Below are 24,361 nucleotides of genomic sequence, written 5' to 3'. Positions count from 1 at the left end.
GACCATTGCGTAACACGCCATCGACCAGATTTGTATTCTGCAAGCTGTTGCGTTGGCACGTGTGCTTGCTCCTGCGCCTCTTGGTCCTTGATTACGAACTGCGCAAGAGGCGTCTGGAGATGGTATCTGGGGGTAGCATCCAGCTCCGTAATCGTCTCTGATTTGAGGTACACGGCATCGAGCGCTCAAGACAACTCAGAGGTGAAGTATCCTGTTACGTTGTAAGGTTATTCCTCGGTATGGAGGAGTAGTCTGATCACGGCTCGTATGTACTCTATACCGTGGCATGATGGGGGGACGAGCTGAGATCGTGGCCAATCTGACTCGGAACGAGATTCATTTTGACGCCGAGTGTGGATTAAAGGGATGTAGAACTTAAGCCTCTACGGCCTAATAATCTTCCGAAATCTCTTATCCGAAGCTTAGTGCGCATCTGCCCACAGGAGATATGGAGCACTCCATAATTGACATTTATCATGTGGTAGACGGGGATTCAAGACTACCAGTACGGTCAACAAAAGAAGCTGGCGAAGATAGATATCATAGAAAAGCGAGGAGGGGAGTATTGTTCAACATATACCTAGGTATTATTCACATGCCAATGAAGAACGTTGAGTTTCCTTTAGGTGATTGAGTATCCTCCTTATAGGCGTGGACGGTGGGGTTTATAGCTTTCCCCTATAGGGATAAGTTAGTGGGAGATGGGGCTCAACTAGGCTCTAGGTGCCCGGGCCTGTCGCCTAACTTGAGGCATGGTTGGCACTAACTAGTAATTGGAGTGCCATCTTTTTCGTGTTTTGGAGCAAATTCCCATACTGCACGAAGTTTAACCCCCATCTATCCGTTTTGCCCTTCAGCTGCAGAGTTCTATTTATTTATTGTTACAAACTCCGCCTCCAGTCCGGCTTTTGCATTACATAGACCTTCTTTTTTCCTTTCCACGTCTTGGATTCCGGTTTCGAATTCAGACTTTCTTTCATCAAGGCCCCACGCGATCTACGCTTACATATTGTATTATTCTCGACTTCTTTGTTACCGGGCACTTGCACCTCGTGCCCTATCCTTGCTCCGTTTGAACACCGACGCTTGGACGGGCTATACACTCTTCCTAGACGATACCTAGAGCGCTCCTATAGACACAACAACGAACACGTCAGCCACTCAAGACCTAGAAAAGCACCGACGCTGACATAACGCCGATTTTCCCAGACAGAGAAGCATCGTAAAGCCAGACATTGTCCCTTCCGACCGCTTGACCGAGTCCTGCCCTCCATGGGCCTCTTGAACAAGGAGCCAGCCTCGACTGGCTCAGATCCAGCAGAACATGTTACCTCCGGGGCCACTACCGTTGTTCCCAGCCAAAACGTTTCGAATGTCGACTTAGAGAAAGAGCTGCCGGTGGAAACGACGGTAGCAGAAAAGTCCCACACTTCTTCGCAGAAACGCATGGACGCAGAGAAGCGGCAAACGGTGACAGGAAGTGCCTCATCCACTGGGGATGTCGAGCTACAAAACGAAAAGGCGCACGAAGACGGAGAGCCCCCATTCGGCGACGAGGAAGCCGTATACCCTGCTGGCTTGAAACTCGCATTGATCACACTTGCACTGTGCTTGTCTGTGTTCCTGGTTGCATTGGACAATACCATCATTGCGACCGCCATCCCCAAGATCACGGACCATTTCAGATCTCTCGGAGATGTGGGCTGGTATGGTTCCGCATACCTCCTAACAACTTGTGCGCTGCAGTTATTCTTTGGAAAGTCAGTCACTCTCCGTAGTCCACCAGCTCCAATGAGGAGGCTCGTTGCTGACGTTCCGCAGGATGTATACCTTTTTCTCGATTAAATACGTCTATCTGACTGCCATTGTCATCTTCGAAGTCGGCTCTGCCGTCTGTGGTGCCGCCCCGACGTCGAATGCGCTTATCGTTGGTCGCGCCATTGCAGGTATCGGATCTGCTGGTATTTTCTCTGGTGCTTTGGTCATTATTGCATATACCGTTCCTCTTGTGAAGCGCCCAATCTATACTGGTAAGCATTTGTCCGGCATTTTTGATCCTGCCGCTGGATCCTGACCACTTATAGGTGTTATCGGTGCCATGTATGGTATTGCCTCAATTGCTGGACCTCTCCTGGGTGGAGCTTTCACCGACGGTCCTGGATGGAGATGGTGCTTCTACATCAACCTACCACTCGGCGCTGTCACGCTGATTGTGATCTTCTTCTTCTTCCAGTCCCCCCACAGAAAGGCCGAGGCAGCGGTCTCGTGGAAGGAGAGAGTCAATCAACTTGACCTTGGCGGTACAGCTGTCTTCATTGTCGACATTGTCGTCTGCTTGCTCGCTTTGCAGTGGGGCGGATCGACGTACCCATGGTCAAATTGGCGCATTATCTTATGCTTGGTTCTTTTTGGAATTCTCACCATCGTCTTCATCGCAATCCAGTTCTTCATGAAGGACAACGCCACTGTGCCGTTCGGGCTCATTTCTCAACGCAGTGTTGCGGCCGCGAGTTGGTTCGCATTCACTTTGGGCGCCGCGTTCTTCTTGCTGATCTACTGGGTCCCAATTTGGTTCCAGGCCATTAAAGGGGCTTCGGCATTCAAGTCGGGCATTGACAGTCTACCCATGGTCCTGGCGTTGGTCATTGCCACTTTCATCAGTGGTGCACTCACCACCGTGGTTGGATACTACTGGCCCTTCTATTGGTTGAGCGCCATCTTTTCGGCCATCGGTGCTGGTCTCTTGACAACCTTCGACGTCAACACTGGCCACGAGAAGTGGATTGGTTACCAGGTCATCTACGGCCTCGGCGTGGGCTTCGGTATGCAGCAGGCCCTCATGACCGTCCAGGCCGTTCTCCCACTCGACAAAGTCCCTACTGCAACCGCGCTCGTCATGTTCATGCAGACATTCGGCGGCGCTTTATTCGTCTCAGTTGCGCAGAACGTCTTCAACAACCGGCTCATCGCTGAGCTTCCGAAATATGCACCCGGCGTGAACCCGCAGATTGTGGTGCACACTGGTGCTACATCGCTCAAAGATCAGATCCCTGCTCGACTTCTGGAAGGTGTGCAGCATGCGTACAATATTTCACTAACCAACACGTGGTACATCTCTGTTGCCATGGCGGCTTTGTCCATTCTCGGCGCAGTGTTTGTTGAATGGAAGAGCGTCAAGGGTATGAAGCCAGGTGCGGTAGCCGCCTAGGTGGCTGGTTGTGTGCTGTGCCCATTATTTTCCTTACTCTTGGAACTTGTTTCATGTTTGCATAGCGATGGCCGTATGGCCTGCGTGGGCGAATTTAATGCCTGTATCGGCCGGTTAGATTCTATCGCTTGATTCCACACGTGTCCCAGATAGACCTGATGAATATAGATCTCGGCTCTCGAAAAGCTATGAAGGGTATGAAAGTAAATACTTGATAATGTCTAAAACATACAACCGTTACGAGCGCCTCGGCTTATCGTTTCGTGAGAATATCGCGTATAGAATCTCCTAATACAGGTACTGGAGACAGCAATAATAAAGTGGCCCGGATCAAGCCCCGGAAGAGGACAGCACGTGACTAACTTGTCTGGAGCAATAATGGAGTGTCTCTAATCGACAACGACCTCTCGAGTCGTTATCTCGGCCCAGGATAAGACAGCCTGCCGAGCTTTATCAATGCTTTTGTCACATCGTTGGTCTTGTATTGTGACCCATTGCATCGGCTGGTCACCATTGACTACACATCCTTTACTACTTGGATTATGAAAAGAAAGAGGGAACTTGGATTTCCTGGACTCACCATGAGGTCGTGAAGAAAATGCCTCGGCCCAAAGTCCGTCCCGAAGACCGTCAGCGAGCGGTCAAGGCGTGCATCCCGTGCAAATCGTCCAAGAAGAGATGCGATGCTCAGCAACCGTGTTCGAATTGTGTGAGGAAAAGGGCGGCAGAGACGTGCGAATATGCAGAGTCCATGGTCCGACCTCGCGGCATCCACGCCCACACGGCCAGAGCCGCAAGTGTTCAACATTCGTCTACTACCGCCGTCGCCAAGGGCGACCATGAACGCGACACAAGTACGAAATCACCGGTCGAGGAGGAGTATCAGTCGCCAGTATCGGCGACTGGCAAGCGCAAAAGATCGCCTGCGCGGGGTGCGTCGACTCTACGCAGACTCAGCGGCGGCCGATTGCTGTTAAACTCCCGAGGCGAGAAAGGTGAGGTTTCCTGTCTTTTTCAACCAGTGTTGTAGGGGATGGAAAGGAAGGATGAATTGTCTAATTCGACCCTGTCGTAATAGTATACGTCGGTGGTACAGCATCGCTTTCGTTCTTGCAGTTCCTTCGCCACACCCTCAAGCAGCAGATGGGTCCGTCGGTTTTCACAGATAATGATCGACGAAATGTCATGCTCGAAGTACGGAGCCCGGAAGACACGAACGCCATCTTCGAAGAGGACGAAAGCCAGAAACGGGCATTGGTTGAGATCTATTTTGCTGCGGTATGTCGTGTCACTTGCGCAGGCACCACCTCGCTCCTCTCGACCTCAAGCTTTATCCTCCTTCGCTCGGTGACTGACTCACGTCCAGACAAATGGCTTTCTCGATTTGTTTACGCGCGACGAGATCGAAGCATACCTGACGGGCGCCACCACGCCCGCTGACGGCGTTCATGAATACGCACCTGTAGCACTCGACCTGGTCGTCGCCATTGGCGGTCAGTGTCGCGCACTTGGACCCCACGACTTGCGCTACGCTGTACGATGCTTTTCGCGGGCGCAGAAAGCAGCCATGGCGTCTGCGCTGGAAGACCCGTGCTTGGACATGGTGCGCTGCTTCCTTCTCATGGCGTTCTACATGTTGGGCGCGTGCCGAAGGAATGCCGCATTCATGTACGTTGGCATCGCAGCACAAGCATCCTCCGCGCTCGGGTTACATGTCACTGAAGAATATCGCCACTTTACCGTTGCCGAGAGGAGTGTTCGGTACGTTTATTTTTTTCCATTCCACAGCCCACCATATGTGTCTTTGTCGGGAGCTGACAAAAAGACAATTTCTCTCAGACTACGGACGTTGAAGAGTCTCCGCGTTCTCGATGTATTGGTCTGTTCGATCCTCGGCCGGACCTATTCCACACCCGCAGTACGTATCGACAGCGCAAGTTTTACCGGCATGCACGTCCAGCCCGCCAAGCCGAGAGACATGGCTCTCAACGCTAGTTTCGGTGCGTGCGAACTGATCGCCGAGATCATGTATAGTCTCGACGGTAATATCTCCAATCCGATCGACACTCCCACGGCAAAGCGGTTTCTCGAACGTTTGAGGAGTTGGAGCGCCAATCTCCCGCTTGAGATCCGTCGATTTGAAACGACAGGCAAAGAGCCGCTCAATTCCACGGATCAGGAGTGCATCATCGGAAGTATCCACGTGAGTTGCGTGTATTACTTTGCCGTGATGCTGGTGACGAGACCATTTCTCATCAATCATCTCATGGCACGATTGCCAGGCGCCTCATCGAAAGAAGCCGCGCAGACCAGGCACTTTGAAGACGCGGCGAGGGCACAGGATTCAGAAGCGGTGAATCTCGCGCAGGCTTGTATCGACTCGGCGATCCTCATGGCGCAGACGTGCTTTGATGCATTGCAGGGTGGGATCTTGTTGCAGAACATGTGTATCATGAAGTAAGTGATTGCCTTCCCCTCTCCCCGCCTACAGTCTCTCCTGCTACGCACGTTTAGGCAGCCTACAGCGAGCCTTGCTAACCTTGAAATTCCCAAAGGGCGTGGGTCTTCGCAGCTGGTTTGGTCCTAGGATTCTCCATGTTTGCGCAAGGAGAGTCTCCATTCGACATGGATGAATCGTTCAACGGGGCGAGAGAAGTACTCAAGAAACTAGCCGAGCACAGCCCCCAGGCAGAACATTACTATGATATCCTAATCGGATTCGCCGACGCCATACAGCGACATAGGCAGCACTTGTCGCGCGAAAAGAGACGTGCGAGCGGCAAGTACGTCAACAGGATCTTGTCTCTCGACGTCAATGTCAATCTCGGCGGCGGGGGCGGCAGTAATACTAAGAACAATGCCAACATATCGAGCGCGGGGTCCCAAGCTACGTTCTCTCCGGGCAGTATACTGGATTTGAGAGATAGGGACAGGGATACCGTGGCATCTTCAACGAACCAAATGACGGATGTCGAGTTCGCTGCTTCTGCTACGCCGGCAGATGCTGACGTTCTACCATCATCTCTCGCTCACGCTCATGCTGATGGGCAGACACCGTTCCAGTTACTCGGTACGCCGCATTTTCCTGTAGACTCTGGAGGGTTCGACTTTGGGCTTTTCGGCTGGGATAATTTCGCCATGCAGATTTCGGAGAATTTCTCGTTTGACAACTACGAGGATACCTGGGGGCCAGCGGAATAATGCAGACTATAGTCCTCAAAAGGCGGGAGGAGGGGGCGCACATCGTATCACTGACTGCATTAGGTGTCCAGGTTTTTTTTCTTACTGTAGACTTACGAGGAAGGCGAAGTTTGGTTCTTGGATCTGGGTCAGGAAAAGAGGTTCGCTTCCGAGGAGTGAAAAGGGAGGTAGGTATCTGGGGTGGGTCTTTTTGTCAGTTCGACGGCACACAGCTCTACGGACTGAATTTCAATCTCAATCTTCGCGCTGTATCTGCCGCTGAACCATTGCATAAGCCGGACTCCAATGGGTCCGGTTTGTTTCGTCAATCAATTTGGTACTTTCGAGGCCTGAGTAGCCCCCATATCTTACCTGGCACTTGCAAGCAAACGGAAGTACTTGAAAGCTGTGGATCCACCGTGATTCTGGCTACCTGTTACACAGGGTAATCGAAACTCCGAGACGGATCATCTCGGAATTTGAATCTCGAAAGCGGCCGTATGATGGAAGCAACACAAGTCCGGTATCGGGCGGCTATACTATGCGGGGAAATTGCTCGGTAGCAGCCCTGAAGGTTCGGGCTCCTGATATCTGCTACTTATTAAAATCAGGATTCGCAATTCGAGGGTCTCAGGACTCCCTCACAGCGTCTGCAAAGGGAAAGCAGCGAGGGCAGCATATCTATCCAGTGGTGTCTCTCTGGATCTCCCAATCTCCATACGGGCTCTCACACCACAACCACAAAGCTGCAATCGCAGTCAGCGGGACTCCCGACGGGATGGCCGTACCACGCGTACCAGGCGTCCGTTGGACAAGCCTGATCAGTACACCGGCATCCCGGTCATTTCCCCGGCGAAGATTCACCTCATCGTGTCGAAACATGGCCTCCAACGACGCCAAATCAACAGCAGAAGCGTTCTTGAGCAAGTTCTCCCGAGGCCAAACATTTGTCCGAAAACAGCTGTTGGATGCCAACCAGCTACGGCTTTTCTCCCTCACACTGGATAGACCGCACCTATGGTCCAGCTCCGGCACGTCAGGCGGCAGCACTCTGGAAGATGAAGAACCGCTATCTGGCACACCCATCCCATCCTATTACCACCTTGTCTACTTCACCCCGGCCCAACTACCGGGCAGACTAGGCCTTGACGGGACGGACACCTCATTCAATCCGGACGCACCATTTACGCGGCGCATGTGGGCTGGTGGATCTTGTCACTGGGTCGGAGCAAATCCGGACGCGAGCGCAAAAGCCTTGCTCAGGGTCGGAGAGATGGCCACAGAGACTACGAAGGTGCTCAGCTGCGAACCAAAGGTGATTGGCAAAACAGGCGAAGACATGTTGGTGGTCCGGGTCGAAAAAGAATTTCGTAACGCCAAAGACGAGCTTTGTGTCGTTGACCGCCGAAACTGGGTGTTCAGAACTGCCCTGGACCCAACAAAGCCAGCCACCGTAATCCCGAAGCCAGCCGAATTACCAGCGTCGGAGCTAGAGCAAGCAGACAAGGGAAAGATTGTCCAGGAGTACAGCCGAGATGAGGCGACACTGTTTAGGTTTTCAGCATTGACGTTCAACGCCCATCGAATCCACTACGACAAGCCATGGGCCAGGGACGTGGAAGGACACAGAAATGTGGTGGTTCATGGGCCCTTGAATTTGATGGCCATGCTGGATCACTGGAGAGATGCCAAAGCTGCTACTTCCCAAGACGGCATTTTCTATCCTGAGAAGATTGAGTACCGAGCCACCAGCCCGGTCTATGCAGGGGAGGCATACCGTGTCACGATGGACGAAGGCGCGGTTCACCAGAAGGTTGCTGATGTCAATGTTGTCAGCAACGATGGGACTACTTGCATGAGAGGAGCCATCAGCAATTGGTCATAGTGATGGGAGGATTTCTTCTTATCTAGCGGCGCACCTGTGGGCCTCGCATCGCAAAGGTGCGGTGTTCAAACGGGGAGAGGATGGCAAAAAGAAAGTGACAGGAGGCAAATACTTCGGTATGTCTGTCGGTGAACAGCCATGGAAAGCAGATTCAGCAGCAGCCGTCGTCGGCACCATCACGGTAGAATAACATGTGATTACATCGATGTGACTGTCAGTTCCGGTTATTTTGCGGTGGAAGCGGATGCATGGCTTACAGAATGAGGCCTGGTTGGACATGAAGGATGCCTAGGAGGCTCACCCTTTAAAGAAGAATGTCGTCAGTTTCTCGTATCTTGATGAGAGTGCCAGCATCAACGGCGCCAACAATTCGCCCGTCGACCAAAATAGCTCTGTATGCTGTCAATCAATCGACGATCGTGGATACGAGGCGAGCAGTGCCTAAAATGCATCCCTGCGGGTTGCATGCCTCAATGACCAAAGGGGGGTCTTCCTTACCCAGGTAGGCAAGCCAAGGTATAGCCTAGCGCCTCGAGTAGTCCCTAGGGAGTGTACCGTACTTTAGGTATCGTAGACACTTCTCGGCCTCCCGGTGGGCGCCGAACCAACTAGCCCCCTATAGGCTGTCGCAGCTGCAACTCTTGTCCCTCTTCCCCCGCAATTTGAATGCTGCACCTCAATCCACAACCCAGCGACTCCTCATTTTTCTACCTGTCGGGCGTCTTCATCCTTGCGCAGACTCTTTTCCAGCTCCAATCACTTGCTTTTGCTTGACAACACCTGCGTCTTCTAATGTCGTCTCTTCGTGCCTCCATCTGCTGGTAGAGTCACACCGCACGCTGTGGCTGCTCGAGCAACCCCCAGCTCCTCGTATTCCAAGCCACCGTTCCATCCCAAATCCATGGTCGCATGCGATCTTGGGCATCTCCTCCGGAATTTCCTCACCGCGCCGTCTGAGTCGTCTCACCCGGGCACCTCGCCTACATCAGACCTCCCCTTCAAGATGATGTTCGCTTCGACCTCACATACACCATGATACCGCAGACTCCCTCCGCGACCGTTCCTCCGGATACTTCTTCCCAACAACTTCTTCGCATGGGTAAACCTTTTGTCGAGTTCCCAAGATTCAGCATTCTGTCTCTCCTGGACGAAAAAGATCATGCTGGCAACAGGCTGCCGTTCTCGGAGTGGCTGACGAGACAGCTGCAGGTTGGCAAACCTTTCGTCATTGCCGACTTCGAGAAGCTTGATACCTGGCCAGGGTCGGACTCTCGGAGTGGGCATCAGCCCGGCTTCAGCATCGAGAGACTGATTGAACTGAGCACCAAAAAGAACATACCCGTGCGCAATTGCAGTACAGGACGAGATCTTTCCTTCACCCTCAAAAAGTTTGCCGACAGTGCCAGACAGTCGTATCCCGAGTTTCAAAATCTATATGCTCGAGATCTGCAATGTCCACCAGAATGGCTGGAACAATGTCGCAAACTCCTTCCCACCGAGGTTCAGTGGGGTGGTCGACTGGACCTCTTCCAGTGGCTTCCCCAATGCGCTCGAAGTGAAGTCATGATGGCCTACGTCGGCAGCGAGGGGAGCAGCTCGGGCTTCCATCGATGCTTCTCAAGTACTGTCGCTCTCAATCTGCTGGTCGAGTCAGATAACCGTCCAGTCGTCTGTATCGGAACCGACTTCGATTCGCAGAAAAAGTATGACTCGTTCATATCGTCGAGGGGAGCTTCGCCGCATCTCGATTGGGTGAATGTGGGTTCGGGCGAGCTCGCTCAGGCCGATTTCCCGTTGTACGTCTATGATCAACGTGTAGGAGACCTCGTGGTGTTCCCACCAGCAACGGCACACCAAGTGTGGAATCCTGCTACTCTTTCAGCAAAACTCGTGTGGAACATCCTCCACCCTCTATCTCTCGAAGTCGGTTTCCAATGTGTTCAGGTACCCTTCAACCGTTTGTGTCACCCCGATGTTGCTCGCACCAATCTATCCCTCGCTTGCGCCATGCTCTCCCTGCTTCAGGACAATCAAAGCATGACCACGGCCTCATTGCCACTTCCACCGGACTTGCCTCTCCTTTCACGTTTGTTCAGACAAATGGTTCATGACGAGTCGATCGAGTCGGAGCCCTTCACCCCGATCAGCTTAGTGCCCATGCCTGCTGGGACTATTGCGACCTGCAACTTTTGCTCCACCGCCATTTGGAATCGCCACGTTCGCTGCACGGTATGCGCTGATTTTGATCTCTGCTTGCTGTGTTACCTCAGCGGTCGGTCTTGCGAGCACGCTCAGTCATATGCATGGGCAGAGCTTGTTCCGACCGAGCAGTGCACGAGGGTCCTCAACAGAGCCAGAGAGATTTTGGGTTTCCAACCAGAGGCGCCCCGGGAAATGGATCGTTGCAAGACTCTTGGTACCGCTGTAAACGATCTTATGCGGGCCAAGGGTACAACTTCTGCTAAGCTCTGCCATCTATGTCGCATTGACCACCAAGAATGGAAAGGTCGTCGATGCGACAAGTGTACGGCCTTCTTTTGCTATCGAGGTCTTTTCCGCCATTTTGACCAGTATCCGCCTGATGTATTGCGACACAAGGGTCTATGGATCTGTCCAAAATGTGAGGAGACATGTAACTGTCGTTGTTGTCATTTCGCGACCGCTTACGTCAAGAGCGAGAAGCCAGCAAGCAAACGGCGTGTCAAGGCGTGCGACAGCAGGGGCAAGGTGATGGGATTTGCAGACAATGTCTTTGACCAGAAGCGAGGGCGAAGGGAAAGTCATCCTGCTGCCAGCGGAAACCATGCTTTGCCCGGGATAGTCCACACCACCGGCAAGAAGCGACCACTATCTGCGAGCGGTGATCGTGGTCCAGAAACACCCTTCAGGAAGATCGAGCTGCCCACTCCGGAGCCAGACTTTTCACATCAGCCGAGATTGGTGCTTTCCCGCGAAGGCTCCGAGCTCGTTCTCGATGCCTTTGGAAGCATCAATGGCAATTTGCCAACGCTGCTCCCGAGCCTGAATACATTCACAGATGGACATGATTTCATGGTAAGTCCCCCGGACGAGAGATATGCAAGAGTCAGCACATCTCCGGCAATTGCTTCGTTAGCTTCTACTGCTGTCAACAATGGGCGTGTACCGAGCAATTTTCAACATGTGCAGAACAATACACTCCCGCCGATGCTAGGGCATACTACGCACAACGGCACGTTTGTACCTCGCCACAGCTCCAGTAGTATTATGGGTACCCTGGGTACTGGTCTCCCGACGTCACCAACTAAGGCTACGCTACCAAACGACATCAAAGCTCCGACCGCGGCTCTTGATGCATCGATCGTCGAGTTGGAGACACAGCTTCGTAGTCTGAAGAAGTACGAAGAAGAATTCGTTGCTCTGAACCTTGAGGACAGCAGGAGAATGCTTGCCACTGAAGTGGCTGAGCTGGAAGAAAGGCTCAAAACAAAGAGACGTGAGAAGAGCATTGTACTGATTGAAAGACTCAAGAAAGAAGGGTTTGGTGGACTTGCAGCTGCAGTGGGGAAGGAGGTGGGACTGGGAATTGACGGGACCGATCAAAGCACTGGATAGTGCTTGAGCAAGATGAATACTTGATGACTGACCGCATGTCGAAATAGTCCTTTTCTGGAACGGTTTTAATGCGTGGCTTCAAAAGTGTTAGGTTCTGGGTATTGGGATGAGAATCGTGGGCGCTTGGGTGCATGTGTCTGAGGAATCAACGACGGTAATGAACGGACTCGGACAGTCCAGACCATATATACCCCCAAATATCGCACATGAAGTTTGCACATAATGACATGATTGACTTGTTTATGCCTCTCACATCGCAGCATGATGGGGTTGATCTCGCCTTGGACACTGCTGTGGGCGACTCCGATTGGATTCCAAGCCGCCGGGAGTTTCACAACGCAAAGGCCCAGTACGAGTAGAACTGTAGAAGTAGTTCCTGTCACTCCATTTTACGGCCCGTGGGAAATGAGTGGTTTGGACGACGTATTTCGGCTAGGTCCAACTCGGTGGACACTGGTGAGATGATTCGGTAGGCCGGGACGTTCATATTCCGCAGAGGTCTTTCTCCGGTATGGTTGGACTTCTCTAGCAAGGTTACCTGGCTACCGGGTACGTCGAGGAGGTATGTGTTGGAGGTAACGGTACCATTGGTCCTAAAGCCACTTGTCTGGGTGCTGGAGGACGTACATTTCACACGGTGAGTGTGCGCAAGGGGGTCTCACCCAAAACCTCAAGGTACTGGTCATTACTGTACATACTGCACTGTACGTATGTACTGTACGTATGTACTGTAGTAGGTACCTGTAGTTGTACCACCAGATTAACTAAAAGTTAGGTACCTACAGTACAGTAACTAGTCACTAACTTAGTACGCTCGGGACGCCCATAAAACTTACGCGGCTCTTGCCGACGGCGAATGATGTGACAACCGACCGAATGACAACCAGCCAGCAGCTGGTCTCAGGTTCTGGATAGTCCTGCAATCCTGTCGTACCCTGTCCTTAATATGCTTATACGGAGTACCTCGTTTTCTTTCACTTCTCGTAACCTGTCCCTCCTTCGTCGTCGCTACCGCCACTGTTGCTGTTACTTTTGTTGTTGATTGCCCTTGATCATTTGTAGCCGCGACCTGTTTGAGCGTCTTTCTTCTTCTTTCTCCCCATGGCAGAAATTGGAACTCCAGCGACACCGGCGTCGCCCGTGTTCCCGGACACTCTCGGTTCGGTCACCGCCCTTGCGCGGTTTGAATTCGAGCCCGGACGGGGCAACGAAGGCACCAAAGTCATGATGGTTGAATGGCAAGACGACGACCACACCCGCTCCAACTCCGGTAGATGGCAGGTCTCCTGGTCCGGCAAGAGAACAGTCTTCCCCGCGGACGACCACCCTTCAGACAACATTCGCCGAGTCTACTTTCTTCTGCCTCCTGGCGCGACCATCCCTCCTCACGTCACCCTCGCGTACCATCCCAGCTCTTCGGAAAGGACGACCGAGGAGCCAGCCGCACCGCTGCGGATGACGGTGAATCCCCTGCCGGCCATCTTCACTCCGGAACTCGGCGCCACCGCAAAGGCCGCCGGGAGACGAGGAGTGCTGCACACGATATGGGCCAAGAAGAGACTGCAGGTCCTCGAGGAAGAGATCAAGCACGAGGAGGAGCACAATCTGGAGGGCATAGCCCTGGAGATGGCCCTCTCGGAACGGAGCTGGATAGAGAACAACTTCGGCGTGGCCACGAAGCCTCCTGCGTTGGATCTGACCGCCGCCTCCAAAGCACCTCTTGCGCCGTCGAGCCCCGGCATGCAGAGCCCACGCTCCCCGGGTGGCAGGAGGCTGAGCGAGAAATTGAAAGGGTTGACCCTGGGGACCAGCGAGAAGGACCTGGCCGGCCGGGCCCTCAACACGCCTACGCGCGAGGTGCATCCCTTGTCCCCCGAGGCATCTGACCTGGCATACTCTTCGTTCGGTGCCTTCGGGAACGGACCCTCGCCCGCGTCCGCCGCGGTCCCGTCGAAAAGGATGGTGGCCCAGGCACCCCCTGATCATATTAGACAGCAGCAGGAACGATCCATCGGAGGCTCGATGGACTTCGTGACCAACAAGAACCCCACGGACTCGACTGAAGATGATCTTTTCGCCGTCGCTCTGAGTCCCCGATCACCCGAGGATACAAAAAGTCCGTTCTCTTTCTCCAGCGCTGACATCGGGGCGTTCGAGAAGCTGAGGGGAGAGCGGTGAAATACAGACACAGCTTTTTATGAATGAAATGACCTTATGAACGACCAAACTATAAAAGCGATCTGACCAAGTGAGCACCTCCGAACCCATTCCGAAACTCGGATTATACAAGTCACCGCACTCTAGTTATTTCCTTCGAAAGCCGCCGACTCGCTATTCGAGTCCCGTGATGGCCCAAGACCCCAATCCTAACCTTTGTGAACCCAGAATACCATCAAAGTCCGTCCCGAACTATAAAAATGCAGCAAATGCGCCCTGCATATCTGTCGTCTATGCCAGAATTGCAGCAATCAGCACTGCGATTCCCAAGCCTGAGCTCACCATGCGAGCAGCATCACCACTGTATGGAGTCGTACTGGCTGTTGGCGCGGGCGCAGCCGTGTTCGGCGGTGGTGGAGGGACATTCGTGGCGGCATTCGTGACCACCGGGGCAGTATAGTTTGACGTTGGGTTTGTTGCAGCCGGAGCAATGGCAGTCTTTGTGCATCCGCAGTGGTCATCGTACCATGTGTAGGTTGTCCCTAGCGTGCCTCCTGTGGCAGCTGCGGCCGGTGCAGGCATGACGGAGGTCTGACGGCATCCGCAGTGCGGGTCCCAGTAAGTGACAGTCACAGTTGGTTCTGTACCGGCAGAGATCAATGTCGCGTTGGCAGTTGGCGTGTAGGGTGCAGAGGAAGTCGTCGTTGTCAGTGGCGGTGCAATTTCGGTCGCGCCGCTGGTGGCCGAGGTGGTATTGCTTGAGCCAGAGCCTGGCCCGGCAGCGCTGATGGTGAAGAGGGGCGAGAAGTTGGATGAGCCCGACTGAACAATCCCGAGACCATAGTCCCCGGGGACGAAGCCATCAGGGACGGTCACGACCCAGTCGTATTCGGCCGATGCAGCTGGGATGTTGGCTGTGCAAACGAATGTGTCAGCAACGTGTTGGACTCTGGAGGGGGCCTTGGGGGAATTGTTGATGTGGACGTACTGGCAATAGGATCGTTCCAGCTGAGATTGCCAAAGAACAAGGAGACGGGGGAATTGTCTCCGACGGTAAAGCGGATGGGAACCATTTGTCCAACGGTGACTGGACCCCAGGTCATGTTGATGAAATCAGAGGCAAGGGCCGTGGTGGCCATGGTGGTGCTGACGCCGACGGCGATGGCGATGAGACGAAGCATGGTTGTTGTCGTTGTCGTCGTCGTTTGCGAGTAGACGGGGTCAATGTATCGCAGGGGATTAGGGGAATGATCGAGAGGGAAAAGGCCAAACGAGTGACAAAGAGATGAGAAAAGACTGGACCACAAAAAGGAGTAAATGAGTGACTGTGTCTCGGGTTGGATGGAAAGGGGAAAGACGAAGAGATAGAAAAAGTAGATGGTCAGCACGATCGATACCGGTAGGTATGTGGTCGTCAAGTACTTTTGATGGCAGGGACGGTGGGTCCTTGATCGAGTCTCATGGTTTGTTTTGTTTTGTTTTGTCTGGTGCTTCTGATCCAAATACCTTACCTACAGGTGGAGGTACTTACTTGGTACCTAGGTAGTAGAATGCCATGAGGTTGTTGTTGTTGTGGTGGTGGTTGATCGATGCTTTTGCATTCCAGCCAGAGAGAGCATTCGGGTGGAGGAGAGATACGGTCCAGTGAGTGAGTGGATGGTGCACAGACGATGAAAATCGACCCTTTGCATTCCACTGGGAAAGTGAAGTAAGTGATTTTCAATCTTGATTCTGTTGGTCCTTTTTGATCAGTGGCGATGTTTGATCAGTGGTGATGTTTGATCTTTGGGTCTGTTGATCTGAGAGGGTCGTTTGGTTTGGTTTGGTTTATTTGGGTTTGGGGAAGAAGTTGTCTCTCGAACTACTTACAACAATATATGGTGGAGCGGTAGTGTATGTACATACCTTCCTCGCCTCCAGGTACCTAGCTAAGATGTGACGAGAGAGAGAGAGAGAGAGCATGGAACAGATCCAGGAAAGTGTATACTACCGAACCACTTACTCACCATACGTGGGGGGGTTCATCCACACCCGAGGAGCGTGGTCTGGACTCTACTCTTCTGTGTAGTCTGTGTGGTTTGTACATACATAGATACGTACGGTGTGACATGCACAGTAGGTAGGTGGATAGACAGCCTTTGTGTCCGAGGTAGACGTTCCGGCCAGCCTTAATATCTACCGACTTGCCCACCTAAGGTGTACGGATACGACAAGGGATGTTCAACTTTAGACAGGTCAGGTGAGAGGTAGGTAAAGGTAGATTGGGGGTACACGATACTCGTCGAGTACGGACATCATACGGAGTACAGTACCTTGGGTGTTTTATTAGCCTTTTCGACCACTCGGCACTAACTAACTTAGTTAGTCAACTACTGTAGTCTCGTAGTAGAGTACTTGTAGGGGAGTACTTTACAGCCTTTTTTTCTCGAGGTACTAATAAGTTACTAACTAACTACTGTAGTTACCTGATTCTTGGCTCTCAAAAAAAACTATAGTATAACAACAACCTTAACTCACGTGCTACCCCCCTCCCCCCCCCCCCCCGGCGGGGGGGTTACTGTACTCCGTAGTCGAGGCTTATTTCTAACACTCCCACTCCGTACAACTACCCCCGTTACCTATCACTCTGTATCTACCTGCCAACCAGTGTAGGTACGTGGGCTTCCCGGTTAAAAGCAGATGCTAAGGCGTCCCAACACAGGAGCTACAGGTATTTTTTATCTACACTAGAATCACGAATCCAATCCATTGTCCAGAAATGACCATGGTATTCTTTCCGCAAGTTCTGATGAATCAGATCCTCCTGTACGTAGTACACGATTTCCAGTTTCTAGAGTCATCCCCTCAAGTAGATAGATATGCTACCGCAGGTACTCCGTACTGTGCATTGTTGATCTCAAGCTTCAACGCCACCGCCCAGTTGCGCCAGACAACTCCCCCAAGGCTCCAAAGGTGCATGATGCGTGCCGTTGGAAGAAACCTTGCCAGTGGTACTCCGTAAAGAAGTGATCATCTACATTGTCCCCAGTCAAGCCAAGGGACTCGGTAGACTTTGGTCGATTTGTTCGGGGAGGTATCCAAAACAAGAATGCTAAAATGCTTCCCCCTTTCCGTTCCTTCCCTTCCCCTTTTTTGAAACGCCTTTTGACCTGACTCCCTTTGAAATCAAGGATACTGCCTCTGCAAACAAACAGCTGCTGCATACATACTGCTTCCGCACACGCACACACACACACACACACGGCTTCTGCAGCTGCAGCTGTGTGTACCACATTGTGACACGCGACAGGGGATGGGTGTTTGATGGCTTCACAAATTACAAGGCAGCAGCCAGACCGAGGATAGCGGCACCGACTACTCCCATTGCAGGCAGGGCGACTCTGTCCACTCCGTTGTCGGTGCTGGAGGAACCTGTCGCTGTTGCTGCTGCTGTTGCCGTCGCGCTCGACAAGGCGCTTCCAGCCGCACTGGTGAGGGAGCCTACTGCACTCGTGGCGGCACCGATCTCAGAACCGGCCGCGGACAGGGCGGACGAGTACGCCGACGCCGCGTCACCTGTGAGGCCGGACGTGGCGGAGCTCAGCACAGATGCGGCGCTGGAGAGGAGGGTTTGAAGGGCAGTGTCGGTGCCGACGAGAGACGACGCCTCGGAGAGGAGGGAGGAGAGGTCCTGTGCCGAAACGGTGGAGGTGGCGGTGGCTGCGAGAGCGGCGAGGAGGTATGTGAAACGCATGGTTGCTGGTTGTGTGTGTGTACAGTATGTGCGTGTGTGGGAGATTCTGGTTCGATGGAATGAATGGAGAAAAAGATGGCTATTTTCTCTTTCGCGATTGATGGATTGATTGATTGCTTGATTATCCCGTAGGTAGTAAGGAATAGGTAGGTAATTTGATCACGAAAGATAGGGAACGTGAGTGAGTGAGTGGATGAGTGAAAAGAGTGCTCGAGTGGTCAGGACGAAGGAGTCGTGTGCCACAGCCTACCTACTTATACCGGGTACTCGCGTACTAGAACCCATGTTATTTCTTTTTTGTTCGATCGAACGGTTACCCACGTTCCCTGAAAAGTTGGAAACTGGGCTGGACGGTCTTTTTGGACCCCAGAAAAAATGTCAATCGTGTCAATCGTGTCGGTCGCCTGAGCGTCTGTGGAGTATGGGACGTTTACAACAACAGGAATACGAGTACGACCTTTGACACGCGGTTTCACGACTTGTCCCTCACAAGTAAGCTAGTGCACTATCATACTAGTCTTTTAGCCTCCTGAAGAACGACTTGTTGATCAAAGTACTGGAATGCCCTGGAATAGGCCCCCCATATCCCAGGTCAAATTTCAAAAAGGGGGTTCGTCGTTCATCCTGCCATCCACTTCTGCCCTTTGACTGGCTGGGGGATGTCGTTGAATAAGAGAAACGACGGGGTTTTGGAGAAGCTGTCACTGGGTTCAAGCAGGTGGATCCGATCGCACTCGTGAGAATCTCGTATGTTTGCAACACAGTACCCATACGAGCTACAAGAAACGAGTCCGCACGACAGGAGGCGTTTCAAGGGCCGGGGACCGCTGCACAGGGGGCGGCGACGCACGAGCGACGAGGGGACCCGTGTTTGAGATCTGCAAGGGGGGCGGAAATGTGGAATCACTTTCGAAAGGGGGGGGGGTTCGTCATTGACTCATTGGAGAGTCTGGGGTTTGTCACAATCCAATGACGGAGGATCTTGCAGCTAGTACGACTTACAAGGCGAGATTTGAATTGCACTGCCACGATAATCAACCCGCACAAGGAGACCTCAGTATTGTCGATCCACCGTACTGTGTATCGTGCGACTTACAGTGCCTACTCTACACCTACCGAGTCTTTTTTTGGCTGAGTATCGTCCGTCAACGGGGGCAATGAGAGAGAGAGAGAGAGAGAGAGAGAGAGAGCACGGACGAGGAGGTGTGACACCGGTCAAGTCGTCGGCTGGTTACCAGCCTTGCAGAAACTTCCAGCCTCGCAACCTGGCAAGGGAGAACTCGATTGAACTTTAGAAAAGGTCAGTAAACCTCGGTACGAGTAAGGGGGGCTCAGGACAAAAGACTCACTCTCACACCGGTTGCGGAATACTCATGCTCTAACAGAGGCGTCGATTAATTCTACCGATACTGATCGATAGATTCAAAACTACCCCTAATACAAATACCACTACTACCCAAAACAATACTAAAATACTCATACCGCAATGCCATTCCTTCCCAAAACGCCCCTGTCATCTTCCCATACTACGTCCGCTCCTCTGTAGAAGTGGAATCGTCCTCCGAGCTCTCAAACTCCTCCTCGTCAGACACGCCTCTCACGTTATTACTGAAAGGCTCCTGGTCCGTGGGTGCGTGGCCAGTCCAGTACTTTGTCAGCGAAAGGCCCTGAAGCCTCCTCTTCCTCACCCTAGCTTGCCTCTTGTTGCTTCTCTCGGTAACCCTCGTGTCACGGTGTTGTGTGTTGTAAGCGTTGATGGCGTCTTCTAGATTCCAGCCTCTGGGTCGACCTCTAGCAGCAGCGTCATTGTTCAGGCGTCGGTACCCATATTGCGCTCCGGCGCCTAAATTGCCTTGACGATCCAATTCCACGAGCTTGTCTATCAACTGGTCTCTGGTGCTAGCACGAACTGTCTCCAGCGGGATTTGGCGCTGTATGGTAATTTCTCGCATCAGTTCGTCCCGGAACATGGCGGCATAATCATCTCTGCTCGGAAGCGGTGGCCGTTGCCGAGGATTGTAATTGTCGACCCGTTCTTGCTCTTCGTCAGAAAGGAATGATTCACTGTCAGTCTCACTGCCTTGTGTTGTCGGCGTTGCCCTTTTCGCCCCCGCATCTTGTTGTCGCATATTCTGGTCATATTCAAGGAACATGCGACGCAGGTTGCGCATGAGCCGCAAAAATCGATTCAACGCATGCCGCAAAGCAAGGTTCAAGTAGCTCCGGAGACCCCCAGCATCAAACATCTTTAGGATACGACGATATTGCTCTTCAATGTCTATCAGCTCTCTGAACATGAGAGCACGAGTTACTGGATGAGCTGGGTGAAGTCGAGGAACTTCACGTCTGGGGATTCGATCAATCTCAATGGGGACGGTGTCGAGTAGAAGACTTTTGTATGCTGCTCTCAACTCGTTAGTTTCCCTGCGCAGGTTGTTGAATGCATCGCGGATTGAGGCTCTTGCTTCGGCAGATCTCATAGACGTCGCAGTGTTGACTGTGAGCATTCTTGTCAGCCCAGGCAGATGCACGGAGCCAATAACACCAAGCACATTTCTGAAGTGGCTGTTCCGAGGAACCAGAATTTGTACGGGACTTTCGTCGTTGGGGTGAGGAAGAACCCGAGCCGCTCGATGTGGACCACGTTGGTCAATGTCTTGCTCAGATTCAGTATCATCATCATTTTCAGCTTGTTGTATGTCCTGATCATCTTCGGCATCGTCCTCGAGTTCGCCTTGCGGGTCGCCCTGTGGTTCGTCCTCATCGTCGTCATCATCGTCGATTACAGGCTCTCTTTCCCTCTGTGATCCGAATCGACTCTCATTTGATGATGAAACTCTCCCATCAGAAGGTATACGTACCCGGTTAGGTTGAATTGAGCATTGACAGAAGTGATGGTATTGCCCCGGGAATTGAGGACACTCATGGCATGGCCCATCAACATGAATATGAACAGAAGTTGGATTTTCTTGATTCGTATTAGTCACTGAGCCATGAAGATTCGGGTCACTCTCAGTACTTCCTCGCGCTGCGGGGCCATGTAAATTTTCGTTATCCTCGACAACGAGCTCACCAAGGGGTTGCCGGCCCGATCTGGGCCTAAGGTCATGACCGTCCTGGCCTCGGCCTCCTGCCATCTCACTAAGAGGATTGCGGGTTTGGGCTTGCGACTGTCGTGATGGAGTACCATGCAAGTCGTCAAAATTGGGAGGAGCCGCCAAGGTCGTTTGATGAGAGAGTACATGACCTCCTGGGGGGTATGAATGCTCTTGCAATGGTGGTAACTGGATAGGGCCTCCTTGGGGCGGGTGAAAAGGGTCTTGCAATATTGGTGCCTGAAAAGCAACCCCTTGATGCAGATAGAAAGGGTCTTGCAACCTTGGCATCTGTGGCATCTGAACACGAGCTCCTGGCGGTATGTAGAAAGGGTCCTCCAATCGTGGCATGTGGGTTGGGCCTTGCCAATGTGGTATGGTGGAAGAAACTGTTGCTGCCACAGGAGGCACTTCACCCTGCGCATCACGGGTAGAGGCCCTCGTTGATCGCCTTGAGGATCCGCGCTCTGCGCTAGGGGAAGGTACAGCGTGCTGAACGTGACGAGAGGTTGATTCAAACTTCACCCGGGGCGAAGATAAATCTTCTTCATTCGCATTCCCCGGGACACCAGATCGTGGTACAGGTACCGACTGATTGTGTAGAGCCACGGCATTTGCAACCCGAAACGCCGATCGTTCCAAGAGATCCCATATCTCGTCCTCACTGAGACTTGTCATGGAGTTGTGTCTTGCATAATACATTTGCCTGAACATCGCGATATGCTGGTCCCGAAAGCTTGGTGAGCGATTGACGTTGGTATCGACCGAAGTCTTTCTTTGAGGCGAACGACTACGAGCTGGGGTCCCACCACCTCCGCCTCGTAACTTTAGTGCTGCGGTCGTCTTGTGAATGCGGCTGTTTGGGTCTATCACCGCCTGATGACCATCTGCACCTCTTCCACCTCTGTTCTTCCGAGCAACAAGGGAGACGGGCGATAGAGGTCTACTTTGTCCAGGAAGGAGGCGCCGTATGAATGTTCTTAGCCGGCCAAAGGGTCCAAACATCCTAGTGTACTGAGATCCAAAGAGCGAGGATGAATCTCGAGCATGAGCGGGAGGTCTGTTGATGAGGTATTCAGCTCGCAGTCCTTCCGAATATATCCCAGGGGTCGCCAATTCCCGGGTTATCTGCTCGCTATGCGCTACTTCCTGGGCGCGCGTCTCTGGAAATGGACAATGGACATAGTCAAAATCACTGATGAGGTTTATTCCTCGTGGTTGCGGGAATGACAGCTCGGATGGTATCCTGCCGCGTTGACCCGGGACGGGTTGCTTAGCATCGATCGTTGTGCTTCCAACATCTGCTATTACACTTGTAGTGTCTGCTGGGGCCGGCTGTGGTGTATGCTGTGGTGTATGCTTTTGCACATTTTCCCCGTTTGTGCTTGGCGGTCGCCATGCTCGCCCTGATAAACTGCTTGTGGCGGGGGAGACAGTGGAGGAAAATGATGTCAACCGGCTCCCTTGGGCACCTTCTCCATCGTTCCATCTTCTGACCACCGCCGGACCACCGTTGATGGCATTGAGTCGAACCACCGCAAAGTGTAGCTTTGGAAAAGTGTTGGAATCCAGAATGTTGCTCTCTGTGAATCTCCTGAGCGATGAAATGACATGCTCCCTCAAAGGGTCCTCTTGCAACCGACGAAGGTGAAAGTACCTCTCGTTGGGGTCTGCTCTGCACCTATCGATGAAGCGACAATACTTGCCCACCATATTCTCAATACTCCTGGGGTTGGCAGCGTCCGGTAGCCGGAGTAGACGCTTGAATTCTCGTGCTACTCCGGGCTTTTCAAAGAATTCAACCTCCAGACATCGTCGGTCAGTAATGTGCAACAAATCGCCGGTGTCAAAACTGACGAACGCCTTCTTCAGACATCTCCAGATATGGAGCCACAAGGTCCTTCTTTCTGATTTGTATGTGAGGTTCTGGAATTCATCTTGCAGCCAAGCACACCTGCGCAAGGTGCTGACAACAAATTCTGGGTCTAGTAGGGGGGGCATGTTCTCTCTGGCACTTCCTAAGAAGCTCGGAAGAGCAGGGTGTGCTGCTACAGACTGTATCCCAAGTAGTAGCGTCGTGAAAACTCGTTCTTGGATAGATGTCGGTGATCGGCGCATGCAAAGGTACAACTGATCAAGTTTTTGGACCAATTCTGACTGTGTGTATGATTTCCAGAGAGATACGAAGGGTAAGTAATTTTCTTTAAGTTTTCGAAGATGACGTTCAACTTGTGATGTGTCGAGGTTCTCTTGAGACAGGGCTGAGATTGTCTGAAGCCTATCGGTGATGGCAGTCATATCCTCCAACAAGTTCGCCGGGCCTCGGGAATCAACAGTAGAATTCCTACTCCATTGCTCGAAATAATCATTGATCCTCTCTAGGATACCCACAATGTCCTGAGGCGAGGGGCGAACATCGATATCAGGAAGCCAAAGGGCAGACGTCGGCGGATGCTCGGTTTGATTTCCGGGTTCATAACGTGCTCTGCCGGCGAGCGTATTCTCGACATTTTCCGGGGGAAGGGTCTCGCGAGGCTCTGCGTAGCCGGGCTGAATATGTGTATCTGTTGAGAGACGCAGATGGCCTTGAATTGGACCAGCAATGGAAATACCGCTTTCTCGATGCAGGGTAGTCACTGTTCGCCCTAGCGGTCGAGGTAACACAAGTCCGAGTCTCGCTACGCGAGGGACTTTGCGCTTATAGGACTGGCCCGAGGGTCTTCGAAGAGCACTTCTCGCGTTCCGTTTTGGTGCCATCTCAATACGAAGAAAGCAAAAGGGAATACAGCACAGAACACAGGAACTCACCAGAAGGACATTAAATAGAACCTTACCTTGGACAAAGACCGACAGGTCCATGACCTGGAAACATGTTTGCATCAATTGCACTCAGCAGCTGCGTTCAGGTATGTTAAGAAAGAGGCGCGGTTGAAGGTGTAGACGAACACAGCTCATTGTCCGCTTTCGGTTTAGCGGCCGTGCTTGTGAGAAACGTCTTTGTCTTGCACTTCAATGGACGGCCAAAGCTCGGAATGAGAGTGGTCGCCCATGGGCCACGTCCAGGGTCTGGTTTCGGATGGTATGAAAAGAAGCCCTTCATTAGCTTCTGCGGATGCTAGTTGTTGGACAAAAAGGTGATTGGGCAACCAGGCCGTTCCAGCCGAGATTCTGACGGGGAGTCCGAATTCGTCGTAAAGAGGAGAGAGGTGGAAACAAAGAACCATGCATCAACCATTATGCCCGGAAGGCGGGAAGATTGGGAAAGAGATGGAGATGGAGGTGGGTGATTGGCCATAAGAAGGCCAGCTATTTGCTGGGATAACTCGCTTGAAGCTGAGGAGTACTGTACAGAAGTGACTGGCACGTCGAGCTCGTACTAGTAGTTGCTAGTCGAGTCGTAGAGTTGAACCATGATTGCATGTGATTATTCAAGGAAAGGGAGGAGAGCCAGGGAGTTCCAGGTTGGCATGATCTGAGGTAAACGAGGAGTCGAGAACCCATGAGAGAGG

At 52.5% G+C, this 24,361-nt stretch overlaps 8 protein-coding genes across 8 annotated transcripts; 5 read left to right on the top strand and 3 right to left on the bottom strand.

Annotated features, from left to right (window-relative positions):
* Positions 1-1,272: 1,272 nt before the first annotated feature.
* PV08_04717 (uncharacterized protein) lies at positions 1,273-3,208 on the top strand (the record flags this gene model as incomplete). The annotated part of the gene is made up of 3 exons (XM_016379062.1): positions 1,273-1,760; positions 1,822-2,030; positions 2,085-3,208. 3 exons carry the CDS (start codon positions 1,273-1,275, stop codon positions 3,206-3,208), a joined length of 1,821 nt encoding a protein of 606 aa, XP_016237739.1.
* A 598-nt stretch (positions 3,209-3,806) lies between these two features.
* PV08_04716 (uncharacterized protein) lies at positions 3,807-6,409 on the top strand (the record flags this gene model as incomplete). Its single annotated transcript, XM_016379061.1, has 5 exons — positions 3,807-4,203; positions 4,287-4,486; positions 4,575-4,969; positions 5,048-5,665; positions 5,764-6,409. The coding sequence occupies 5 exons, from the start codon at positions 3,807-3,809 to the stop codon at positions 6,407-6,409; spliced, it is 2,256 nt and encodes a 751-aa protein (XP_016237738.1).
* Positions 6,410-7,268: 859 nt separating this feature from the next.
* On the top strand, positions 7,269-8,273 carry PV08_04715 (uncharacterized protein; the record flags this gene model as incomplete). The annotated part of the gene is made up of 1 exon (XM_016379060.1): positions 7,269-8,273. The coding sequence occupies one exon, from the start codon at positions 7,269-7,271 to the stop codon at positions 8,271-8,273; it is 1,005 nt and encodes a 334-aa protein (XP_016237737.1).
* A 1,032-nt stretch (positions 8,274-9,305) lies between these two features.
* On the top strand, positions 9,306-11,867 carry PV08_04714 (uncharacterized protein; the record flags this gene model as incomplete). Its single annotated transcript, XM_016379059.1, has 1 exon — positions 9,306-11,867. The coding sequence occupies one exon, from the start codon at positions 9,306-9,308 to the stop codon at positions 11,865-11,867; it is 2,562 nt and encodes an 853-aa protein (XP_016237736.1).
* A 1,101-nt stretch (positions 11,868-12,968) lies between these two features.
* On the top strand, positions 12,969-14,045 carry PV08_04713 (uncharacterized protein; the record flags this gene model as incomplete). Its single annotated transcript, XM_016379058.1, has 1 exon — positions 12,969-14,045. One exon carries the CDS (start codon positions 12,969-12,971, stop codon positions 14,043-14,045), a length of 1,077 nt encoding a protein of 358 aa, XP_016237735.1.
* Positions 14,046-14,315: 270 nt separating this feature from the next.
* PV08_04712 (uncharacterized protein) lies at positions 14,316-15,205 on the bottom strand (the record flags this gene model as incomplete). Its single annotated transcript, XM_016379057.1, has 2 exons — positions 14,316-14,938; positions 15,013-15,205. The coding sequence occupies 2 exons, from the start codon at positions 15,203-15,205 to the stop codon at positions 14,316-14,318; spliced, it is 816 nt and encodes a 271-aa protein (XP_016237734.1).
* Positions 15,206-17,340: 2,135 nt separating this feature from the next.
* On the bottom strand, positions 17,341-17,757 carry PV08_04711 (uncharacterized protein; the record flags this gene model as incomplete). Its single annotated transcript, XM_016379056.1, has 1 exon — positions 17,341-17,757. The coding sequence occupies one exon, from the start codon at positions 17,755-17,757 to the stop codon at positions 17,341-17,343; it is 417 nt and encodes a 138-aa protein (XP_016237733.1).
* Positions 17,758-19,283: 1,526 nt separating this feature from the next.
* PV08_04710 (uncharacterized protein) lies at positions 19,284-23,609 on the bottom strand (the record flags this gene model as incomplete). The annotated part of the gene is made up of 1 exon (XM_016379055.1): positions 19,284-23,609. One exon carries the CDS (start codon positions 23,607-23,609, stop codon positions 19,284-19,286), a length of 4,326 nt encoding a protein of 1,441 aa, XP_016237732.1.
* Between the last annotated feature and the right edge of the window lie 752 nt (positions 23,610-24,361).

This window comes from Exophiala spinifera (assembly GCF_000836115.1).
Source record: "Exophiala spinifera strain CBS 89968 unplaced genomic scaffold supercont1.3, whole genome shotgun sequence".
NCBI lineage: Eukaryota > Fungi > Ascomycota > Eurotiomycetes > Chaetothyriales > Herpotrichiellaceae > Exophiala > Exophiala spinifera.
Note: the sequence above shows the minus strand (reverse complement) of the source record. Positions and strands in the feature narration are given on the sequence as shown.